Here is a 27,110-nt window from a genome sequence, read left to right as displayed (position 1 = left end):
GCTCAGTGGTCAGAGTAGAGGTTTGTTAGATGGTGATATATGTATTCAGCGTTCGTTAATCTGCCTTAGTCAGATTGTAATAATATTGGTCAAGCGGATAGCTCAGTGGTCATCTGTTGCGATACAATGGGACTGACTTCTACTTTATGGAAAAACAGTCCTAACCGAGGCTTGGGATGGCGTACAGGTATGTAAATGAAACATTGTGTGCTGTAGTGGTTGAGCTAAACTTATTGAATTTGGTAAAACAGTGCCTTGAATGTGTTCAACACATGTTTATCGGTGGATAAACAGGTAGCTACTATATCCGTTTGTGCTACAACTAAAATCATTTTTCAAATACCTTTATTGTTATTGGATATAGATTATAACTAATTCATTAAACGTTAACAGAAACATAAGTGGCTCCAAGTTGTTATTGTTGGATATAGATTATAACTAATTCATTAAACGTTAACAGAAACATAAGTGGCTCTAAGTTGTTATTGTTGGATATAGATTATAACTAATTCATTAAACGTTAACAGAAACATAAGTGGCTCCAAGTTGTTATTGTTGGATATAGATTATAACTAATTCATTAAACGTTAACAGAAACATAAGTGGCTCTAAGTTGTTACTGTTGGATATAGATTATAACTAATTCATTAAACGTTAACAGAAACATAAGTGGCTCTAAGTTGTTATTGTTGGATATAGATTATAACTAATTCATTAAACGTTAACAGAAACATAAGTGGCTCCAAGTTGTTATTATTGGATATAGATTATAACTAATTCATTAAACGTTAACAGAAACATAAGTGGCTCCAAGTTGTTATTGTTGGATATAGATTATAACTAATTCATTAAACGTTAACAGAAACATAAGTGGCTCTAAGTTGTTATTGTTGGATATAGATTATAACTAATTCATTAAACGTTAACAGAAACATAAGTGGCTCCAAGTTGTTATTGTTGGATATAGATTATAACTAATTCATTAAACGTTAACAGAAACATAAGTGGCTCTAAGTTGTTATTGTTGGATATAGATTATAACTAATTCATTAAACGTTAACAGAAACATAAGTGGCTCCAAGTTGTTATTGTTGGATATAGATTATAACTAATTCATTAAACGTTAACAGAAACATAAGTGGCTCTAAGTTGTTACTGTTGGATATAGATTATAACTAATTCATTAAACGTTAACAGAAACATAAGTGGCTCTAAGTTGTTATTGTTGGATATAGATTATAACTAATTCATTAAACGTTAACAGAAACATAAGTGGCTCTAAGTTGTTACTGTTGGATATAGATTATAACTAATTCATTAAACGTTAACAGAAACATAAGTGGCTCTAAGTTGTTATTGTTGGATATAGATTATAACTAATTCATTAAACGTTAACAGAAACATAAGTGGCTCCAAGTTGTTATTATTGGATATAGATTATAACTAATTCATTAAACGTTAACAGAAACATAAGTGGCTCCAAGTTGTTATTGTTGGATATAGATTATAACTAATTCATTAAACGTTAACAGAAACATAAGTGGCTCCAAGTTGTTACTGTTGGATATAAATTATAACTAATTCATTAAACGTTAACAGAAACATAAGTGGCTCCAAGTTGTTACTGTTGGATATAGATTATAACTAATTCATTAAACGTTAACAGAAACATAAGTGGCTCTAAGTTGTTATTGTTGGATATAGATTATAACTAATTCATTAAACGTTAACAGAAACATAAGTGGCTCTAAGTTGTTATTGTTGGATATAGATTATAACTAATTCATTAAACGTTAACAGAAACATAAGTGGCTCTAAGTTGTTATTGTTGGATATAGATTATAACTAATTCATTAAACGTTAACAGAAACATAAGTGGCTCTAAGTTGTTATTGTTGGATATAGATTATAACTAATTCATTAAACGTTAACAGAAACATAAGTGGCTCCAAGTTGTTATTATTGGATATAGATTATAACTAATTCATTAAACGTTAACAGAAACATAAGTGGCTCCAAGTTGTTGTTGTTGGATATAGATTATAACTAATTCATTAAACGTTAACAGAAACATAAGTGGCTCCAAGTTGTTATTGTTGGATACAAATTATAACTAATTCATTAAACGTTTTCCGCTGAAGATATTTTTGTATTTTTTATGACATTTCGGTATATCATCTGGAGATATTTCTGGTATATATGATGGCATTACGGTATATCATCTGAAGATATTTCTGGTATATTTGATGACATTTCGGTAAATCATCTGAAGATATTTCTGGTATTTTGATGACATTTCGGTATATCATCTGGAGATATTTCTGGTATATTTGATGACATTACGGTATATCATCTGAAGATATTTCTGGTATATTTGATGACATTACGGTATATCATCTGAAGATATTTCTGGTGTATTTGATGACATTTCGGTATATCATCTGAAGATATTTCTGGTATATTTGATGACATTACGGTATATCATCTGAAGATATTTCTGGTATATTTGATGACATTACGGTGTATCATCTGAAGATATTTCTGGTATATTTGATGACATTTCGGTGTATCATCTGAAGATACTTCTGGTATATTTGATGACATTTCGGTGTATCATCTGAAGATACTTGTGGTATATTTGATGACATTTCGTTATATCATCTGAAGATATTTCTGGTATATTTGATGACATTTCGGTATATCATCTGAAGATATTTCTGGTATATTTGATGACATTACGGTATATCATCTGAAGATATTTCTGGTATATTTGATGACATTTCGGTATATCATCTGAAGATATTTCTGGTATATTTGATGACATTTCGGTATACCATCTGGAGATATTTCTGGTATATTTGATGACATTACGGTATATCATCTGGAGATATTTCTGGTATATTTGATGACATTTCGGTATATCATCTGAAGATACTTCCTATGGTTGCTGTTGACGTTTCTTATTTGAACGTATCTTTAAATCTCTAAAATTCTGATGTAACGTTTACGTGTAAGTTCTAATTATTAACATAAGTAGACTTAGACACAGCCCCGCTCTTTCGACCCATCTACCAGCTGCTAGCAGTTTTCTCTTTGAAATAGGAGGACAGGGGGGAAGTTTGCCAGAACTAGTTGTATTGAATGTTATTCAGGGTCAACCAGAGGTTTAGGCAGGTGTGGAATAATGCTTCCGGTCTTCTGAGCATGGCAGCTGGCGAACTTAGGACTGGAGAGTATGGCAGCTGGCGAACTCAGGACTGGAGAGTATGATGCAAGGTCGTAAAATACATTTGGCAGTGGTCACGATTACGCGATATTAAGGGTAAAAATCGTTTCATTGTCATGAATAAAAACGTTTGTATGATAAAGTCCTTGTTGTCTCTGTATGATAAAGTCCTTGTTGTCTTTGTATGATAAAGTCCTTGTAGTCTTTGTATGATAAAGTACTTGTAGTCTTTGTATGATAGAGTCCTTGTTGTCTTTGTATGATAAAGTCCTTGTTGTCTTTGTATGATAAAGTCCTTGTTGTCTTTGTATGATAAAGTCCTTGTAGTCTTTGTATGATAAAGTCCTTGTAGTCTTTGTATGATAGAGTCCTTGTTGTCTTTGTATGATAAAGTCCTTGTTGTCTCTGTATGATAAAGTCCTTGTAGTCTTTGTATGATAAAGTCCTTGTTGTCTTTGTATGATAAAGTCCTTGTAGTTTTTGTATGATAGAGTCCTTGTAGTCTTTGTATGATAAAGTCCTTGTAGTCTTTCTATGATAAAGTCCTTGTTGTCTGTGTATGATAGAGTCCTTGTAGTCTTTGTGTGATAAAGTCCTTGTTGTCTTTGTATGATAAAGTCATTGTTGTCTTTGTATGATAAAGTCCTTGTTGTCTCTGTATGATAAAGTCCTTGTAGTCTTTGTATGATAAAGTCCTTGTTGTCTTTGTATGATAAAGTCCTTGTTGTCTCTGTATGATAAAGTCCTTGTAGTCTTTGTATGATAAAGTCCTTGAAGTTTTTGTATGATAGAGTCCTTGTAGTCTTTGTATGATAAAGTCATTGTTGTCTTTGTATGATAAAGTCCTTGTTGTCTTTGTATGATAAAGTCCTTGTAGTTTTTGTATGATAGAGTCCTTGTAGTCTTTGTATGATAAAGTCCTTGTTGTCTTTGTATGATAAAGTCCTTGTTATCTCTGTATGATAAAGTCCTTGTAGTCTTTGTATGATAAAGTCCTTGTTGTCTTTGTATGATAGAGTCCTTGTTGTCTTTATATGATAAAGTCCTTGTTGTCTCTGTATGATAAAGTCCTTGTAGTCTTTGTATGATAGAGTCCTTGTTGTCTTTGTATGATAAAGTCCTTGTTGTCTCTGTATGATAAAGTCCTTGTAGTCTTTGTATGATAAAGTCCTTGTTGTCTTTGTATGATAAAGTCCTTGTAGTTTTTGTATGATAGTCCGTCCTTGTAGTCTTTGTGTGATAAAGTCCTTGTTGTCTTTGTATGATAAAGTCATTGTTGTCTTTGTATGATAAAGTCCTTGTTGTCTCTGTATGATAAAGTCCTTGTAGTCTTTGTATGATAAAGTCCTTGTTGTCTTTGTATGATAAAGTCCTTGTTGTCTCTGTATGATAAAGTCCTTGTAGTCTTTGTATGATAAAGTTCTTGTTGTCTTTGTATGATAAAGTCCTTGTTGTCTCTGTATGATAAAGTCCTTGTAGTCTTTGTATGATAAAGTCCTTGAAGTTTTTGTATGATAGAGTCCTTGTAGTCTTTGTATGATAAAGTCATTGTTGTCTTTGTATGATAAAGTCCTTGTTGTCTCTGTATGATAGAGTTCTTGTTGTCTTTGTATGATAAAGTCCTTGTAGTCTTTGTATGATAAAGTCCTTGAAGTTTTTGTATGATAGTCCGTCCTTGTAGTCTTTGTGTGATAAAGTCCTTGTTGTCTTTGTATGATAAAGTCATTGTTGTCTTTGTATGATAAAGTCCTTGTTGTCTCTGTATGATAAAGTCCTTGTAGTCTTTGTATGATAAAGTCCTTGTTGTCTTTGTATGATAAAGTCCTTGTTGTCTCTGTATGATAAAGTCCTTGTAGTCTTTGTATGATAAAGTCCTTGTTGTCTTTGTATGATAAAGTCCTTGTTGTCTCTGTATGATAAAGTCCTTGTAGTCTTTGTATGATAAAGTCCTTGAAGTTTTTGTATGATAGAGTCCTTGTAGTCTTTGTATGATAAAGTCATTGTTGTCTTTGTATGATAAAGTCCTTGTTGTCTTTGTATGATAAAGTCCTTGTAGTTTTTGTATGATAGAGTCCTTGTAGTCTTTGTATGATAAAGTCCTTGAAGTTTTTGTATGATAAAGTCCTTGTTGTCTGTGTATGATAGAGTCCTTGTAGTCTGTGTATGATAGAGTCCTTGTAGTCTTTGTATGATAAAGTCCTTGAAGTTTTTGTATGATAGAGTCCTTGTAGTCTTTGTATGATAAAGTCATTGTTGTCTTTGTATGATAAAGTCCTTGTTGTCTTTGTATGATAAAGTCCTTGTAGTTTTTGTATGATAGAGTCCTTGTAGTCTTTGTATGATAAAGTCCTTGAAGTTTTTGTATGATAAAGTCCTTGTTGTCTGTGTATGATAGAGTCCTTGTAGTCTTTGTATGATAAAGTCCTTGTAGTCTTTCTATGATAAAGTCCTTGTTGTCTGTGTATGATAGAGTCCTTGTAGTCTTTGTATGATAAAGTCATTGTTGTCTTTGAATGATAGAGTCCTTGTAGTCTTTGTATTATAAAGTCATTGTTGTCTTTGTATGATAAAGTCATTGTTGTCTTTGTATGATAGAGTTCTTGTTGTCTTTGTATGATAGAGTTCTTGTTGTCTTTGTATGATAAAGTCCTTGAAGTTTTTGTATGATAGAGTCCTTGTAGTCTTTGTATGATAAAGTCATTGTTGTCTTTGTATGATAAAGTCCTTGTTGTCTTTGTATGATAAAGTCCTTGTAGTTTTTGTATGATAGAGTCCTTGTAGTCTTTGTATGATAAAGTCCTTGTAGTCTTTCTATGATAAAGTCCTTGTTGTCTGTGTATGATAGAGTCCTTGTAGTCTTTGTATGATAAAGTCATTGTTGTCTTTGAATGATAGAGTCCTTGTAGTCTTTGTATTATAAAGTCATTGTTGTCTTTGTATGATAAAGTCATTGTTGTCTTTGTATGATAAAGTCCTTGTTGTCTGTGTATGATAGAGTCCTTGTAGTCTTTGTATGATAAAGTCCTTGTAGTCTTTCTATGATAAAGTCCTTGTTGTCTGTGTATGATAGAGTCCTTGTAGTCTTTGTATGATAAAGTCATTGTTGTCTTTGAATGATAGAGTCCTTGTAGTCTTTGTATTATAAAGTCATTGTTGTCTTTGTATGATAAAGTCATTGTTGTCTTTGTATGATAGAGTTCTTGTTGTCTTTGTATGATAGAGTTCTTGCTTAACGCCTGTTTAACTCTCAGACTACTGAATTTTTTCAGTTGTGTTTCTTAAAATAACGTTTGTTTAATACTCAAACCGCCGACTCTGTGAATTTGCTTTTCTTATATTAACGTTTAACTCTCAAAATTACTGACGCTCTATATCTTTCTTAAATTAACGCCTGTTTAACCCCCGAACTACCGACTTGTTTATACCAACTTTTTAACTGCTTTTCTTAAATTAACATGTCCCCCCTGCTAGTACAGCGGTAAGTCTACGGATTTACAACTCTAAAATCAGGGGATCAATTCCCCTCGGTGGGCTCAGCAGATAGGTTGATGTGGTTTTGTTATAAGAAAACACACACTCTCTTAGATCAACGCCTGTTTAACCCCCGAACTACCGACTTGTTTATACCAACTTTTTAACTGCTTTTCTCAAATTAACGCCTGTTTAACAGTTCACCACAATGGATCTTCACCTCGTATCATATTGTATTAGTGAGTTACAACAATCAGAGCGATTGAGTCGCTATCTTTCTTTGTAAACGATACCAGCGATACTAGTTAGTGAAATCAATGAAGGTATTGAGTGTTTGCTTTATTTTTTGCTTTACGTGGGTTTTCTAAGCGAAGCCGCGGACCCACAAATAACTTACAACAAAAATTGCACTTAAAAAGCAGCCCGGATTTGAATCCTCATCGGCAATCCAATGTTTAAATGCTCTCCAGTGGATTAAGGCTAAAGGCTTATGATGCTAAAAACCGAGTGAAGTCAACCGAGTGAAGTCAGATAACCCATCACGTATCTGGTCAACACAGATAACCCATCACGTATCTGGTCAACACAGATAACCCATCACGTATCTGGTCAACACAGATAACCCATCACGTATCTGATCAACACAGATGACCCATCACGTATCTGGTCAACACAGATAACCCATCATGTATCTGGTCAACACAGATAACCCATCACGTATCTTTGCGCCTTAACACCAAACAATGATTGGAGAGATAAAATACTAAAACTTCAGGCGTTGGTGAACGACTGGTTAGAAATTCTGACCGACAATGTGGTGAACGAATGTATTAGGTTGAGGAATAATTCGTGAGCGTTTTTAAATAATTCATTCAAGCATTACATGCAAGACTATACAATACTTCAATGCATGAACACATTACACCCAAAACATTTATTATGATACTTTATTTCATGTAATACCTAGGTATATAGTATGCATTGTTTTAAACGAAATTGCAAGAAATTAAATGCGAAAAGCAGATGGTGTCGAAAATGCTCGATTTTGTCCACTTGACATTCCATTTAATGAGCTGAAAATGAAAGCAAAAATTAAAGACATATGAAAATCAAACACACCATCTATTAGAGCAAAAAATTATCTACCAAATGACATGAAATATTTTGCGAAAGCGTTTCATTTATAAATATATTTGTTTAACTTGAAAAAACGCTCACGAATTATTCCTCAACCCAATATATACTCGTATCTGATATTACGTAACATCAAAACGGACTTATTTCAAAGATAATTTATTTGGGAAATCTATACGCATGCGCCACTGGGTTATTAATCACTGGTAATAGTAGATATTATATAGTTAACATATTATTATATTGTCCTCTCTACATCCGGGTTTCGAGCTCCTAAAACTACATTGTTACATTCTATACCGATACTTCGAAAGTAGTGACCTTGCTGCTTAAGGTGTTAACTGTATTTCTTTGTTATATTCTGCACCAGTGGTTCCCAACCTTTTTTATGCCCCGCACCCCTAAAAAAAATTTAATATGTTCTCGCACCCCTCACAGTAATTATTTATTTAAGAATAAAGGTGAAGGTGCCCAAAACAAATGTTATCTCGCACCCCTGGTTGGGAACCACTCTTCTACACGATGTGCCACTTAAAGTGTTAACTGTATTTCTTTGTGATAATCGATAGAATGTACTGCTTAAAGTGTTAACGTTTCTTTGTGATAATCTTTAGGATGTGTTGCTCAAAGTGTTAACTGTATTTCTTTTTGATAATCCTGAGGACATGTTGCTTAAAGTGTTATTGTTTCTTTGTGATAATCTTTATAAGTGTGGAATTGTTTTGTAAACATTTCTTGGTCTTTAATTGTAAGCTAGAAGTTCGACCCAGTAAGTCTAATCACGTGGTCATACTCCAGGATTTGTTGATTTACGTTATTAATCTCACAAAAACGTCCTAATTGACTTTTACCAGACTCCTGGGTAAGAACCTTAAATCCACGTGAAAGTATGACAGATCCATGTAGAAAAAAAAAACAACGAGATTATGGAATAGGTTTACATGGGATAAACACATAATATTATCTTTGTGAAATAAATATATCCCCCACTGGTACAGCGGTACGTTAATGGATTTACAACATTAAACTTAGAGGGTTCGATTCCCCTCGGTGGACTCAGCAGATAGCCCAATGTGGCTTTGCAATAAGACAAAACACACACATAAATAAATAGACGTGGAAAACATTACTGTGTCATATAATGTGTAAGGTTTATGTGGAACAAGTGTATGAACTGACGTTAAGGGATCAGTAATCCTGTCTGTTACTAATGGTATCTAATCTGTTTTATGACTGCTTCATTTAAACTGTGTTGTTTTCGGATGTAATTCTGTACTACTGACTTGTACGCTTTAGGTTGTGACGGAAAGTAAACTTGGCGAAACTATTTGATTTGTCTTTTTTATTGTTTTCTTCCTGTTTAGATGTTTTGCAATTGTAAACACGAGATAACGTAAGATGTATGTTTTATAATGTAAACACGAGATAACGTGAGATGTATGTTTTATAATGTAAACACTAGATAACGTGAGATGTATGTTTTATAATGTAAACACGACATAACGTGAGATGTATGTTTTATAATGTAAACACGAGATAACGTGAGATGTATGTTTTATAAGTGTAAACACGAGATAACGTGAGATGTATGTTTTATAATGTAAACATTAGATAACGTGAGGTGTATGTAAATGTAAACACGAGATAACGTAAGGTGTATGTAAATGTAAACACGAGATAACGTAAGATGTATGTAAATGTAAACACGAGATAACGTGAGATGTATGTTCTATAAGTGTAAACACGAGATAACGTAAGATGTATGTTTTATAATGTAAACACGAGATAACGTGAGATGTATGTTTTATAATGTAAACACTAGATAACGTGAGATGTATGTTTTATAATGTAAACACGAGATAACGTGAGATGTATGTTTTATAATGTAAGCACGAGATAACGTGAGATGTATGTTTTATAATGTAAACACTAGATAACGTGAGATGTATGTTTTATAATGTAAACACGAGATAACGTGAGATGTATGTTTTATAATGTAAACACGAGATAACGTGAGATGTATGTTTTATAATGTAAACATTAGATAACGTGAGGTGTATGTAAATGTAAACACGAGATAACGTAAGATGTATGTTTTGTAAATGTAAACACGAGATAACGTGAGATCTATGTTCTATAAGTGTAAACACGAGATAACGTAAGATGTATGTTTTATAATGTAAACACTAGATAACGTAAGATGTATGTTTTATAATGTAAACACTAGATAACGTGAGATGTATGTTTTATAATGTAAACACGAGATAACGTGAGATGTATGTTTTATAATGTAAACACTAGATAACGTGAGATGTATGTTTTATAATGTAAACACGACATAACGTGAGATGTATGTTTTATAATGTAAACACGAGATAACGTGAGATGTATGTTTTATAATGTAAACACAAGATAACGTGAGGTGTATGTAAATGTAAACACGAGATAACGTAAGATGTATGTAAATGTAAACACGAGATAACGTAAGATGTATGTAAATGTAAACACGAGATAACGTGAGATGTATGTTTTATAAGTGTAAAAACGAGATAACGTAAGATGTATGTTTTGTAAATGTAAACACTAGATAACGTGAGATGTATGTTTTGTAAATGTAAACACTAGATAACGTGAGATGTATGTTCTATAAGTGTAAAAACGAGATAACGTAAGATGTATGTTTTATAATGTAAACACTAGATAACGTGAGATGTATGTTTTGTAAATGTAAACACTAGATAACGTGAGATGTATGTTTTATAATGTAAACACGAGAAAACGTGAGATGTATGTTTTATAATGTAAACACGACATAACGTGAGATGTATGTTTTATAATGTAAACACTAGATAACGTGAGATGTATGTTTTATAATGTAAACACTAGATAACGTGAGATGTATGTTTTGTAAATGTAAACACTAGATAACGTGAGATGTATGTTTTGTAAATGTAAACACTAGATAACGTGAGATGTATGTTTTGTAAATGTAAACACTAGATAACGTGAGATGTATGTTTTGTAAATGTAAACACTAGATAACGTGAGATGTATGTTTTATAATGTAAACACTAGATAACGTGAGATGTATGTTTTATAATGTAAACACTAGATAACGTGAGATGTATGTTTTGTAAATGTAAACACTAGATAACGTGAGATGTATGTTTTATAATGTAAACACTAGATAACGTGAGATGTATGTTTTATAATGTAAACACTAGATAACGTAAGATGTATGTTTTGTAAATGTAAACACGACATAACGTGAGATGTATGTTTTATAATGTAAACACTAGATAACGTGAGATGTATGTTTTGTAAATGTAAACACTAGATAACGTGAGATGTATGTTTTGTAAATGTAAACACTAGATAACGTGAGATGTATGTTTTGTAAATGTAAACACTAGATAACGTGAGATGTATGTTTTGTAAATGTAAACACTAGATAACGTGAGATGTATGTTTTATAATGTAAACACAAGATAACGTGAGGTGTATGTAAATGTAAACACGAGATAACGTGAGATGTATGTAAATGTAAACACGAGATAACGTGAGATGTATGTTTTATAATGTAAACACGAGATAACGTAAGATGTATGTTTTGTAAATGTAAACACGACATAACGTGAGATGTATGTTTTGTAAATATAAACACGAGATAACGTAAGGTGTATGTAAATGTAAACACAAGATAACGTGAGATGTATGTTTTGTAAATGTAAACACGAGATAACGTAAGATGTATGTTTTGTAAATATAAACACGAGATAACGTGAGATGTATGTTTTGTAAATGTAAACACGAGATAACGTAAGATGTATGTTTTATAATGTAAACACTAGATAACGTGAGATGTATGTTTTATAATGTAAACACTAGATAACGTAAGATGTATGTTTTATAATGTAAACACAAGATAACGTGAGATGTATGTTTTATAATGTAAACACTAGATAACGTAAGATGTATGTTTTATAATGTAAACACTAGATAACGTGAGATGTATGTTTTGTAAATGTAAACACGACATAACGTGACATGTCTACGTGGAATAAAGATAAAGGGTCATAGGTCAGGTGAAAGCTCTGTAAAGCTTACTTGTTAATATTATATTCAAGAGTGCATGAACTTCCAGGTTTTAATGGCTTACGTTTTTCACTCAAACATTTAGAAGAGTACATGTCTTTACTTCACCATCGTAATTAAATTCGAAAGATTTCACTACCTGCACTCAAACACTACAACCGTTTTGCCGATAGGAAAGTAGATAGTTGAAATCATGTGTCTCAGGACGGATGTTATGGGTATTGACACTTTTACTAATAAAGTAGAAAACAGTGTTTCGACCTTTTTATGTCATTCTCAGGTTAACAAAATATAATCTGAGGATTCAGGGTTGAAATCCCCGTCACACCAAACATACTCGCCCTTTCAGCCGTTGGGGCGTTATTCGTGACGATCGATCTCACTCTTCGTTGGTCAAAGAGTAGCCCAAGGATTGGCGGTGGGTGGTGATGACTAGCTGCCTTCCCTCTAGTCTTGCACTGCTAAATTAGAGTCGCGCAGATAGCCTTCGTATAGCTGTGCGCAAAATTCACACCAAACCAAAACTAAATTCAAGTTAAGCACAAGCAGCGTTATCAAAACTTAAAGAAGATAAATTACAATAACCTTGGCACGTGAAAAGTTTGTTTTTGAAGAAAATTTGAATGTTTAATAATTTTTAGCTTTTTATCTTTTCCACTGAAAGAAGAAATCGACGTTTAATATTGGTAGATTGTTATTACCTGAATAGTGCTTGTAAACAGCGCAAAGCTACACAAAGGCCAATCTGTATCGAAACCCGGTTTTGGCGTTACAAGTCTGCATACCTACCGCTACGCCACTAGGGGGCAGCTAACCTGTATGCTATTATTACTTTTGTATATTAAAAAACAAGCCAAAAAAAAAAACCAGAGCAAAGACAAATGTTACTCAGGAATTATTTTACGTATGTAAAATACTGTAATAAAAAAACACAGGAGGATAGAAAATAGTTATGGAGTTATTTCGTTTCCTGCATAGTACAGTAATAATGGCAGAGTTCGTGTCGTATATTTGTCGATAGAATTACTTTCAGACACCAGCAGTTCGCTAGTTGTGAGAATATGTAACAATACCGTTCTCTTGACGTCGTTGTGGTAATGCACTAGTAATTATCACACCGAACTTCAGGATGGCCTCGTTTAATTTCATAGTTGTAATTAAAACTCTTAAATAGAAAAATGTCTCGTAATCAAAGTCGTTATTAAACCTTAATGTAAAATCCGATGTTAATTCCTTCATTAGTGAACTGTATTGAAAATGTTCATAAGGACACGTGGGGAACAAACCTTAAATCCATCTCGTGTTTTAAGGTTTGGTCCAGAAATTACAAAATTGAGGAATATCGATTGAAGTTAAAACTACTGCGAGATTTTTCTTCTTAATTGCCAAGCTATATACACAATGAGACGTTGGTCGCGGGGATTCCAACTCCGAGTTTTAGCGTGTTAAGAACTTAATCTTACAACCGTGCCAGCAGGGTACAAACTATTACGTTTAATTTTCAGCACAGTTCTAAATAGGCTGTCTGACCAGTGTTTGTTCGTATGGAACTATCTGACCAGCGATATTAAAATCATTGTTTGTTTCTGCAAGTATTTTCTTATGACAAAGCCACATCGGGTTATCTGCTGTGTCCACCGGGAGAAATCGAACCCCTAATTTTAGCATAGTAAACTGCAGGCATTTAGTCCGTAGATCACTGTGAGTGTTACACACCAAATGATTGTAGTTTATAATGTTTTTCATGCGAGTGTTACACACCAAATCATTGTAGTTTATAATGTTTTTCGTGCGAGTGTTACACACCAAATCATTGTAGTTTATAATGTTTTTCGTGCGAGTGTTACACACCAAATGATTGTAGTTTATAATGTTTTTCATGCAAGTGTTACACACCAAATCACTGTAGTTTATAATGTTTTTCGTGCGAGTGTTACACACCAAATGATTGTAGTTTATAATGTTTTTCATGCGAGTGTTACACACCATATCATTGTAGTTTATAATGTTTTTCATGCGAATGTTACACACCAAATCATTGTAGTTTATAATGTTTTTCATGCGAGTGTTACACACCAAATCATTGTAGTTTATAATGTTTTTCGTGCGAGTGTTACACACCAAATCATTGTAGTTTATAATGTTTTTCGTGCGAGTGTTACACACCAAATGATTGTAGTTTATAATGTTTTTCATGCAAGTGTTACACACCAAATCACTGTAGTTTATAATGTTTTTCGTGCGAGTGTTACACACCAAATGATTGTAGTTTATAATGTTTTTCATGCGAGTGTTACACACCATATCATTGTAGTTTATAATGTTTTTCATGCGAATGTTACACACCAAATCATTGCAGTTTATAATGTTTTTCATGCGAGTGTTACACACCAAATGATTGTAGTTTATAATGTTTTTCACGCGAATGTTACACACCAAATGATTGTAGTTTATAATGTTTTTCATGCAAGTGTTACACACCAAATCATTGTAGTTTATGTTTTTCGTGCGAGTGTTACACACCAAATCATTGTAGTTTATAATGTTTTTCGTGCGAGTGTTACACACCAAATGATTGTAGTTTATAATGTTTTTCATGCAAGTGTTACACACCAAATCATTGTAGTTTATAATGTTTTTCGTGCGAGTGTTACACACCAAATGATTGTAGGTTATAATGTTTTTCATGCGAGTGTTACACACCATATCATTGTAGTTTATAATGTTTTTCATGCGAATGTTACACACCAAATCATTGCAGTTTATAATGTTTTTCATGCGAGTGTTACACACCAAATGATTGTAGTTTATAATGTTTTTCATGCGAATGTTACACACCATATCATTGTAGTTTATAATGTTTTTCATGCGAATGTTACACACCAAATCATTGTAGTTTATAATGTTTTTCATGCAAGTGTTACACACCAAATGATTGTAGTTTATAATGTTTTTCATGCGAATGTTACACACCAAATCATTGTAGTTTATAATGTTTTTCGTGCGAGTGTTACACACCAAATGATTGTAGTTTATAATGTTTTTCATGCGAATGTTACACACCAAATGATTGTAGTTTATAATGTCTTTCATGCGAATGTTACACACCAAATCATTGTAGTTTATAATGTCTTTCATGCGAGTGTTACACACCAAATGATTGTAGTTTATAATGTTTTTCATGCGAGTGTTACACACCAAATCATTGTTGTTTATAATGTTTTTCATGCGAATGTTACACACCAAATGATTGTAGTTTATAATGTTTTTCATGCGAATGTTACACACCAAATGATTGTAGTTTATAATGTTTTTCATGCAAGTGTTACACACCAAATCATTGTAGTTTATAATGTTTCTCGTGCGAGTGTTACACACCAAATCATTGTAGTTTATAATGTTTTTCGTGCGAGTGTTACACACCAAATGATTGTAGTTTATAATGTTTTTCATGCGAATGTTACACACCAAATGATTGTAGTTTATAATGTCTTTCATGCGAATGTTACACACCAAATCATTGTAGTTTATAATGTCTTTCATGCGAGTGTTACACACCAAATGATTGTAGTTTATAATGTTTTTCATGCGAGTGTTACACACCAAATCATTGTAGTTTATAATGTTTTTCATGCGAATGTTACACACCAAATGATTGTAGTTTATAATGTTTTTCATGCGAATGTTACACACCAAATGATTGTAGTTTATAATGTCTTTCATGCGAATGTTACACACCAAATCATTGTAGTTTATAATGTCTTTCATGCGAGTGTTACACACCAAATGATTGTAGTTTATAATGTCTTTCATGCGAATGTTACACACCAAATGATTGTAGTTTATAATGTTTTTCATGCGAATGTTACACACCAAATGATTGTAGTTTATAATGTCTTTCATGCGAGTGTTACACACCATATCATTGGAGTTTATAATGTTTTTCATGCGAATGTTACACACCAAATCATTGCAGTTTATAATGTTTTTCATGCGAGTGTTACACACCAAATGATTGTAGTTTATAATGTTTTTCATGCGAATGTTACACACCAAATGATTGTAGTTTATAATGTTTTTCATGCAAGTGTTACACACCAAATCATTGTAGTTTATAATGTTTTTCGTGCGAGTGTTACACACCAAATCATTGTAGTTTATAATGTTTTTCGTGCGAGTGTTACACACCAAATGATTGTAGTTTATAATGTTTTTCATGCGAATGTTACACACCAAATGATTGTAGTTTGTAATGTCTTTCATGCAAATGTTACACACCAAATCATTGTAGTTTATAATGTCTTTCATGCGAGTGTTACACACCAAATGATTGTAGTTTATAATGTTTTTCATGCGAGTGTTACACACCAAATCAATGTAGTTTATAATGTTTTTCATGCGAATGTTACACACCAAATGATTGTAGTTTATAATGTTTTTCATGCGAATGTTACACACCAAATGATTGTAGTTTATAATGTCTTTCATGCGAATGTTACACACCAAATCATTGTAGTTTATAATGTCTTTCATGCGAGTGTTACACACCAAATGATTGTAGTTTATAATGTCTTTCATGCGAATGTTACACACCAAATGATTGTAGTTTATAATGTTTTTCATGCGAATGTTACACACCAAATGATTGTAGTTTATAATGTCTTTCATGCGAGTGTTACAACCAAATGATTGTAGTTTATAATGTCTTTCGTGCGAGTGTTACACACCAAATCATTGTAGTTTATAATGTCTTTCATGCGAGTGTTACACACCAAATGATTGTAGTTTATAATGTCTTTCATGCGAATGTTACACACCAAATGATTGTAGTTTATAATGTTTTTCATGCGAATGTTACACACCAAATGATTGTAGTTTATAATGTCTTTCATGCGAGTGTTACACACCATATCATTGGAGTTTATAATGTTTTTCATGCGAATGTTACACACCAAATCATTGCAGTTTATAATGTTTTTCATGCGAGTGTTACACACCAAATGATTGTAGTTTATAATGTTTTTCATGCGAATGTTACACACCAAATGATTGTAGTTTATAATGTTTTTCATGCAAGTGTTACACACCAAATGATTGTAGTTTATAATGTCTTTCATGCGAATGTTACACACCAAATCATTGTAGTTTATAATGTCTTTCATGCGAGTGTTACACACCAAATGATTGTAGTTTATAATGTCTTTCATGCGAATGTTACACACCAAATGATTGTAGTTTATAATGTTTTTCATGCGAATGTTACACACCAAATGATTGTAGTTTATAATGTCTTTCATGCGAGTGTTACAACCAAATGATTGTAGTTTATAATGTCTTTCGTGCGAGTGTTACACACCAAATCATTGTAGTTTATAATGTCTTTCATGCGAGTGTTACACACCAAATGATTGTAGTTTATAATGTCTTTCATGCGAATGTTACACACCAAATGATTGTAGTTTATAATGTTTTTCATGCGAATGTTACACACCAAATGATTGTAGTTTATAATGTCTTTCATGCGAGTGTTACACACCATATCATTGGAGTTTATAATGTTTTTCATGCAAGTGTTACACACCAAATCATTGTAGTTTATAATGTTTTTCGTGCGAGTGTTACACACCAAATCATTGTAGTTTATAATGTTTTTCGTGCGAGTGTTACACACCAAATGATTGTAGTTTATAATGTTTTTCATGCGAATGTTACACACCAAATGATTGTAGTTTATAATGTCTTTCATGCAAATGTTACACACCAAATCATTGTAGTTTATAATGTCTTTCATGCGAGTGTTACACACCAAATGATTGTAGTTTATAATGTTTTTCATGCGAGTGTTACACACCAAATCAATGTAGTTTATAATGTTTTTCATGCGAATGTTACACACCAAATGATTGTAGTTTATAATGTTTTTCATGCGAATGTTACACACCAAATGATTGTAGTTTATAATGTCTTTCATGCGAATGTTACACACCAAATCATTGTAGTTTATAATGTCTTTCATGCGAGTGTTACACACCAAATGATTGTAGTTTATAATGTCTTTCATGCGAATGTTACACACCAAATGATTGTAGTTTATAATGTTTTTCATGCGAATGTTACACACCAAATGATTGTAGTTTATAATGTCTTTCATGCGAGTGTTACAACCAAATGATTGTAGTTTATAATGTCTTTCGTGCGAGTGTTACACACCAAATGATTGTAGTTTATAATGTCTTTCGTGCGAGTGTTACACACCAAATGATTGTAGTTTATAATGTTTTTCATGCGAGTGTTACACACCAAATCATTGTAGTTTATAATGTTTTTCGTGCGAGTGTTACACACCAAAAGATTGTAGTTTATAATGTCTTTCGTGCGAGTGTTACACACCAAATGATTGTAGTTTATAATGTTTTTCATGCGAGTGTTACACACCAAATGATTGTAGTTTATAATGTTTTTCATTCATTTTCCTATTATAATTAATTTTTGATTGAGGCACAGGTTAGAACTTAAAGAATATTAAGATATAACGTACCAAATATCATATACGATTTACTGTCTGTAAGTAATCCTATAAAACAGTTCACAAGAAGTAAAACAATAACTAATAATTAAAATGCAATGAACCTTCCATTGGATATCCTGGCCATAATCCTAATAATACATAACTAAGTTCGGCCAGCATTAGAGATTTATGTTAGGCCTACCTCCATGTAATCGGCTACCAAAACGAAATAATTTTCTAATGAGGGACAATAAATATATACATACACACGTTAAACAACAAAACTATTAATATTTATGAAATTAACTTTAAGAATTGAGTGTTTAGTATCATGATTTTCAATATACAAGCCGGCAAAGTGCCTATTAACTATGGCCTCCATAAAGTCGCTATGGAGTGACATGTTTGAGGAATACATTTTGATATTAGTGTAGTGTTTCTCAAGTACTGTGATGCTACCGGAAATTGATGTTTTGAAAGGACGTGTAACAGTTCTTTCCGACACAAAATATTCACACACTCAGATCATAACAGATGTGTAAAAGATGTGTGTAAACAGACCCTGTAGTAGTGTAACAGATGTTTGTAAACAGACCCTGTAGTTGTGTAACAGATATGTGTAAACAGATCCTGTAGTAGTGTAACATATGTGTGTAAACAGACCCTGTAGTAGTGTAACAGATATGTGTAAACAGACCCTGCAGTAGTGTAACAGATGTGTAAACACACCCTGTAGTAGTGTAACAGATGTGTGTGTAAACAAACCCTTTAGTAGTGTAACAGATATGTGTAAACAGATCCTGCAGTAGTGTAACAGATGTGTGTGTAAACAGACCCTGCAGTAGTGTAACAGATGTGTGTGTAAACAGACCCTGCAGTAGTGTAACAGATGTGTGTGTAAACACACCCTGCAGTAGTGTGACAGATGTGTGTGTAAACAGATCCTGTAGTAGTGTGACAGATGTGTGTGTAAACAGACCCTGTAGTAGTGTAACAGATGTGTGTGTAAACAGACCCTGCAGTAGTGTAACAGATGTGTGTGTAAACACACCCTGTAGTAGTGTAACAGATGTGTAAACACACCCTGTAGTAGTGTAACAGATGTGTGTGTAAACAAACCCTTTAGTAGTGTAACAGATATGTGTAAACAGACCCTGTAGTAGTGTAACAGATGTGTGTGTAAACACACCCTGTAGTAGTGTAACAGATGTGTAAACAGACCCTGTAGTTGTGTAACAGATGTGTGTGTAAACACACCCTGTAGTAGTGTAACAGATGTGTGTGTAAACACACCCTGTAGTAGTGTAACAGATGTGTGTGTAAACACACCCTGTAGTTGTGTAACAGATGTGTGTGTAAACACACCCTGTAGTAGTGTAACAGATATGTGTAAACAGACCCTGCAGTAGTGTAACAGATGTGTGTGTAAACAGACCCTGTAGTAGTGTAACAGATGTGTGTGTAAACAGACCCTGTAGTAGTGTAACAGATGTGTGTAAACAGACCCTGTAGTAGTGTAACAGATGTGTGTAAACACACCCTGTAGTAGTGTAACAGATGTGTGTAAACAGACCCTGCAGTAGTGTAACAGATGTGTGTGTAAACAGACCCTGTAGTAGTGTAACAGATGTGTGTGTAAACAGACCCTGCAGTAGTGTAACAGATGTGTGTGTAAACACACCCTGCAGTAGTGTAACAGATGTGTGTGTAAACAGACCCTGCAGTAGTGTAACAGATGTGTGTGTAAACAGACCCTGTAGTAGTGTAACAGATGTGTGTGTAAACAGACCCTGTAGTAGTGTAACAGATGTGTGTAAACAGACCCTGTAGTAGTGTAACAGATGTGTGTAAACACACCCTGTAGTAGTGTAACAGATGTGTAAACAGACCCTGCAGTAGTGTAACAGATGTGTGTGTAAACAGACCCTGTAGTAGTGTAACAGATGTGTGTGTAAACAGACCCTGCAGTAGTGTAACAGATGTGTGTGTAAACACACCCTGCAGTAGTGTAACAGATGTGTGTGTAAACAGATCCTGTAGTAGTGTAACAGATGTGTGTGTAAACAGACCCTGCAGTAGTGTAACAGATGTGTGTGTAAACAGACCCTGCAGTAGTGTAACAGATGTGTGTGTAAACAGACCCTGTAGTAGTGTAACAGATGTGTGTAAACACACCCTGTAGTAGTGTAACAGATGTGTAAACACACCCTGTAGTAGTGTAACAGATGTGTAAACACATCCTGTAGTAGTGTAACAGATGTGTGTAAACACACCCTGTAGTAGTGTAACAGATATGTGTAAACAGACCCTGTAGTAGTGTAACAGATATGTGTAAACAGACCCTGCAGTAGTGTAACAGATATGTGTAAACAGACCCTGTAGTAGTGTAACAGATATGTGTAAACACACCCTGTAGTAGTGTAACAGATGTGTAAACATACCCTGTAGTAGTGTAACAGATGTGTAAACACACCCTGCAGTAGTGTAACAGATGTGTGTGTAAACAGACCCTGCAGTAGTGTAACAGATGTGTGTGTAAACAGACCCTGTAGTAGTGTAACAGATGTGTGTGTAAACAGACCCTGTAGTAGTGTAACAGATGTGTGTAAACAGACCCTGTAGTAGTGTAACAGATGTGTGTAAACACACCCTGTAGTAGTGTAACAGATGTGTGTAAACAGACCCTGCAGTAGTGTAACAGATGTGTGTGTAAACAGACCCTGTAGTAGTGTAACAGATGTGTGTGTAAACAGACCCTGTAGTAGTGTAACAGATGTCTAAACACACCCTGTAGTAGTGTAACAGATGTGTGTGTAAACACACCCTGTAGTAGTGTAACAGATGTGTGTGTAAACACACCCTGTAGTAGTGTAACAGATGTGTAAACACACCCTGTAGTTGTGTAACAGATGTGTGTGAAAACACACCCTGTAGTAGTGTAACAGATGTGTAAACAGACCCTGTAGTAGTGTAACAGATGTGTAAACACACCCTGTAGTAGTGTAACAGATGTGTGTAAACACACCCTGTAGTAGTGTAACAGATGTGTAAACACACCCTGTAGTTGTGTAACAGATGTGTGTGTAAACACACCCTGTAGTAGTGTAACAGATGTGTAAACACACCCTGTAGTAGTGTAACAGATGTGTGTGTAAACAGACCCTGTAGTAATGTAACAGATGTGTAAACACACCCTGTAGTAGTGTAACAGATGTGTAAACATACCCTGTAGTAGTGTAACAGATGTGTAAACACACCCTGTAGTTGTGTAACAGATGTGTGTGTAAACAGTCCCTGTAGTAGTGTGACAGATATGTGTAAACAGACCCTGCAGTAGTGTAACAGATGTGTAAACAGACCCTGTAGTAGTGTAACAGATGTGTGTGTAAACAGACCCTGTAGTAGTGTAACAGATGTGTAAACACACCCTGTAGTTGTGTAACAGATGTGTGTGTAAACAGTCCCTGTAGTAGTGTGACAGATATGTGTAAACAGACCCTGTAGTAGTGTAACAGATGTGTAAACAGACCCTGTAGTAGTGTTACAGATGTGTAAACAGACCCTGTAGTAGTGTAACAGATGTGTGTAAACACACCCTGTAGTAGTGTAACAGATGTGTAAACACACCCTGTAGTTGTGTAACAGATGTGTAAACACACCCTGTAGTTGTGTAACAGATGTGTAAACACACCCTGTAGTTGTGTAACAGATGTGTGTGTAAACAGACCCTGTAGTAGTGTAACAGAGGTGTAAACACACCCTGTAGTAGTGTAACAGATGTGTAAACACACCCTGTAGTTGTGTAACAGATGTGTAAACACACCCTGTAGTTGTGTAACAGATGTGTGTGTAAACAGACCCTGTAGTAGTGTAACAGAGGTGTAAACACACCCTGTAGTTGTGTAACAGATGTGTAAACACACCCTGTAGTTGTGTAACAGATGTGTGTGTAAACAGACCCTGTAGTAGTGTAACAGAGGTGTAAACACACCCTGTAGTAGTGTAACAGATGTGTAAACACACCCTGTAGTTGTGTAACAGATGTGTGTGTAAACAGTCCCTGTAGTAATGTAACAGATGTGTAAACAGACCCTGTAGTAGTGTAACAGATGTGTAAACACACCCTGTAGTAGTGTAACAGATGTGTAAACACACCCTGTAGTTGTGTAACAGATGTGTGTGTAAACAGACCCTGCAGTAGTGTAACAGATATGTATGAACAGACAATATCGTATTTTAAACGTTTTCCAATTATTTACCTCACGGAAGTATTTTGTAACAAGCCAGAGGTCACGCAATCTCACACTACAAACATACAGAGTAAAATCGGTACAAATAGCTTAATAAACAGTAGAAACATCTAATGACCTTCCGTTACTGTGTTGTTCCGGGTGAATGACCTTATACTGGATAAATGTTTCCTTCGATGTCTAGTTAAATGTGAAACTGACACAATCTAGTCACATACGAACTGATTCCTAGGGGGTTACAACAATGTGTTGTTGTTCCTGTAATTATTAAAAAGTAACTTTGTTATTATGTACAGTGGGATATTTATTACAGAAAGTATTAATTATGTTCTATCTCTGCCTTCATGTTTAACTGACTAGTGAGAGACCAGTTAACAGCCGGCAACGTAAGTTGTTTTATATTAAAGGAAAGAACCGAGACAAAAGAACGGGTGCTAAGTTGTGGAAACTTGCCAGTCGTGGTTCTGGTTTCTTTTTTTATCCTTCGGTAGTGTACTTAGCTGATTGAATTTGAAATATTTATACAGTAGCTGTTTGTAGGTGTTAGATCATTGTATCATTATACAGAAATGTAAGGATTAGATCACACTGCTGGTATATAAGGATTAGATCACACTGCTGGTATATAAGGATTAGATCACACTGCTGGTATATAAGGATTAGATCACACTGCTTGTATATAAGGATTAGATCACACTGCTTGTATATAAGGATTAGATCACACTGCTGGTATATAAGGATTAGATCACACTGCTAGTATATAAGGATTAGATCACACTGCTGGTATATAAGGATTAGATCACACTGCTGATATATAAGGATTAGATCACACTGCTAGTATATAAGGATTAGATCACACTGCTAGTATATGAGGATTAGATCACACTGCTGGTATATAAGGATTAGATCACACTGCTGGTATAGGGCGATTAGATCACACTGCTGGTATATAAGCGATTAGATCACACTGCTGGTATATAAGGATTAGATCACGTTACTAGTATATAGGGATTAGATCACACTGCTGGTATATAAGGATTAGATCACACTGCTGGTATATAAGGATTAGATCACACTGCTTGTATATAAGGATTAGATCACGTTACTAGTATATAAGGATTAGATCACACTGCTGGTATATAAGGATTAGATCACGTTACTAGTATATAAGGATTAGATCACGTTACTAGTATATAAGGATTAGATCACACTGCTGGTATATAAGGATTAGATCACACTGCTGGTATATAAGGATTAGATCACACTGCTGGTATATAAGGATTAGATCACGTTACTAGTATATAAGGATTAGATCACACTGCTAGTATATAAGGATTAGATCACACTGCTGGTATATAAGGATTAGATCACGTTACTAGTATATAAGGATTAGATCACACTGCTGGTATATAAGGATTAGACCACACTGCTAGTATATAAGGATTAGATCACACTACTGGTATATAAGGATTAGATCACACTGCTAGTATATAAGGATTAGATCACGTTACTAGTATATGTAAGGATTAGATCACACTGCTGGTATATAAGGATTAGATGCACTGCTGGTATGTAAGGATTAGATCACACTGCTGGTATGTAAGGATTAGATCACACTGCTGGTATATAAGGATTAGATCACACTGCTGGTATATGGGGATTAGATCACACTGCTGGTATATAAGCGATTAGATCACACTGCTAGTATAGGCGATTGGACCACACTGCTAGTATATAAGGATTAGATCACACTGCTGGTATAGGGGCGATTAGATCACACTACTGGTATATAAGGATTAGATCACACTACTGGTATATAAGGATTAGATCACACTGCTAGTATATAAGGATTAGATCACGTTACTAGTATATAAGGATTAGATCACACTGCTAGTATATAAGGATTAGATCACACTGCTAGTATATAAGGATTAGATCACACTGCTGGTATATAAGGATTAGATCACACTGCTGGTATATAAGGATTAGATCACACTGCTAGTATATAAGGATTAGATCACACTGCTGGTATATAAGGATTAGATCACACTGCTGGTATATAAGGATTAGATCACGTTACTAGTGTATAAGGATTAGATCACACTGCTGGTATATAAGCATTAGATCACACTGCTGGTATATAAGGATTAGATCACACTGCTGGTATATAAAGATTAGATCACACTGCTAGTATATAAGGATTAGATCACACTGCTGGTATAGCGGGGCGATTAGATCACACTGCTGGTATATAAGGATTAGATCACACTGCTGGTATATAAGGATTAGATCACACTGCTGGTATATAAGGATTAGATCTCGTTACTAGTATATAAGGATTAGATCACGTTACTAGTATATAAGGATTATATCACACTGCTGGTATATAAGGATTAGATCACGTTACTAGTATATAAGGATTAGATCACACTGCTGGTATATAAGGATTAGATCACACTGCTGGTATATAAGGATTAGATCACACTGCTGGTATATAAGGATTAGATCACACTGCTAGTATATAAGGATTAGATCACGTTACTAGTATATAAGGATTAGATCACGTTACTAGTATATAAGGATTAGATCACACTGCTAGTATATAAGGATTAGATCACGTTACTAGTATATAAGGATTAGATCACACTGCTGGTATATAAGGATTAGATCACACTGCTGGTATATAAGGATTAGATCACACTGCTAGTATATAAGGATTAGATCACACTGCTGGTATATAAGGATTAGATCACACTGCTGGTATATAAGGATTAGATTACACTGCTAGTATATAAGGATTAGATCACACTGCTGGTATATAAGGATTAGGTCACACTGCTAGTATATAAGGATTAGATCATGTTACTAGTATATAAGGATTAGATCACACTGCTGGTATATAAGGATTAGATCACACTGCTAGTATATAAGGATTAGATCACGTTACTAGTATATAAGGATTAGATCACACTGCTGATATATAAAGATTAGATCACACTGCTGGTATATAAGGATTAGGTCACACTGCTAGAATATAAGGATTAGATCACACTGCTGATATATAAAGATTAGATCACACTGCTGGTATATAAGGATTAGATCACACTGCTAGTATATCAGGATTAGATCACGTTACTATTATATAAGGGTTAGATCACGTTACTAGTATATAAGGATTAGATCACACTGCTGATATATAAAGATTAGATCACACTGCTGGTATATAAGGATTAGATCACACTGCTAGAATATAAGGATTAGATCACACTGCTGATATATAAAGATTAGATCACACTGCTGGTATATAAGGATTAGATCACACTGCTAGTATATCAGGATTAGATCACGTTACTAGTATATAAGGATTAGATCACACTGCTGGTATATAAGGATTAGATCACACTGCTGGTATATTGTTTGATACATTGTTATCAATTTGGTTCTGATTGTTCTTTATGATATTGTTGTCAGTTAGGTCCTTTTGTTTGATATATTGTTGTCAGTCAAATCCTACTATTTGAACTACTGTTACTAATTAGTTCTTATTATTTGAAATATTTCTGTTGTTAGGTCCTATAGTTTGATATGTTATCAATTAGGTCCTGTTGTTTGTCATGTAACTCTGGATTTTTGTCGGGTTTCATCGAATAATCTGCTCATTGTATTAAAATAAAAAAAATATTCTATTCCTTAAAAAACGACCACTTTTCGTGATCAACACACAGTAATCAGTTATGATGTGGTTTTCCTTGGACTTGTGCATCTATTTAAATACATTTATAATACAATGAATTGTTCGCATATCTGCCTAATGTATTCTCAGATAATTAAATGCAGAGTAACACGTGTGTTGCAGGTTTCTTATTTTGTATTTTAACTTTATGAACAGATTCTTCGTACGACAAGTCAAACTCCGATCACCGGGGCAGCGCTCCAACGTCTCCTATTCTTGGAGTAAGAGGTGTGGAGATGCCAAGTCCCAGTTCCAGACGGTTAACCGTAAGTTCGACATGAATCAAACACCAAATTTTGTTATGTAGTTTTCAAGTGTTGGAGTAGCTACTTTTCAAGTATATTCTGAATTAGCCCAAAAAATTTACAAAAGACAATAATAGTTCATCTGTTATATTTTAAACTTTGTTGTTTAAATTGTTTACCTCATGACTTGTTGATCTGTTACACAACAATTTAGACAGGTAAAATAAATATTGTAGTACATGTTTTACTGTAAGGTCCTGTGTTTTATTTGTTTTGAATTTCGCGCAAAGCTACATGAGGGCTATCTGCGCTAACCGTCCCTAATTTAGCAGTGTAAGACAAGAGGGAAGGCAGCAAGTCATCACCACCCACTCTTTTACCAATGAGTAGTGGGATTGACCGTCACATTATAACACCCCCACGACTGAAAGAGCGAGCATGTTTGACG

At 34.1% G+C, this 27,110-nt stretch overlaps 1 protein-coding gene across 1 annotated transcript in view; it reads left to right on the top strand.

Moving 5' to 3' along the window:
• The window catches only part of LOC143227962 (ras GTPase-activating protein raskol-like), a 111,343-nt gene that overhangs the window by 45,531 nt on the left and 38,702 nt on the right, over window positions 1–27,110 (top strand). Inside the window, exon 3 of the mRNA XM_076459313.1 lies at window positions 26,574–26,683. Within this exon, the coding sequence (XP_076315428.1) occupies window positions 26,574–26,683 (110 nt within the window). The remainder of the gene's footprint in view (window positions 1–26,573; window positions 26,684–27,110) is intronic.

This window comes from Tachypleus tridentatus, chromosome 10, assembly GCF_004210375.1.
Source record: "Tachypleus tridentatus isolate NWPU-2018 chromosome 10, ASM421037v1, whole genome shotgun sequence".
Taxonomy (NCBI): domain Eukaryota; kingdom Metazoa; phylum Arthropoda; class Merostomata; order Xiphosura; family Limulidae; genus Tachypleus; species Tachypleus tridentatus.
This window is presented reverse-complemented; position numbering and strand designations above follow the sequence as displayed.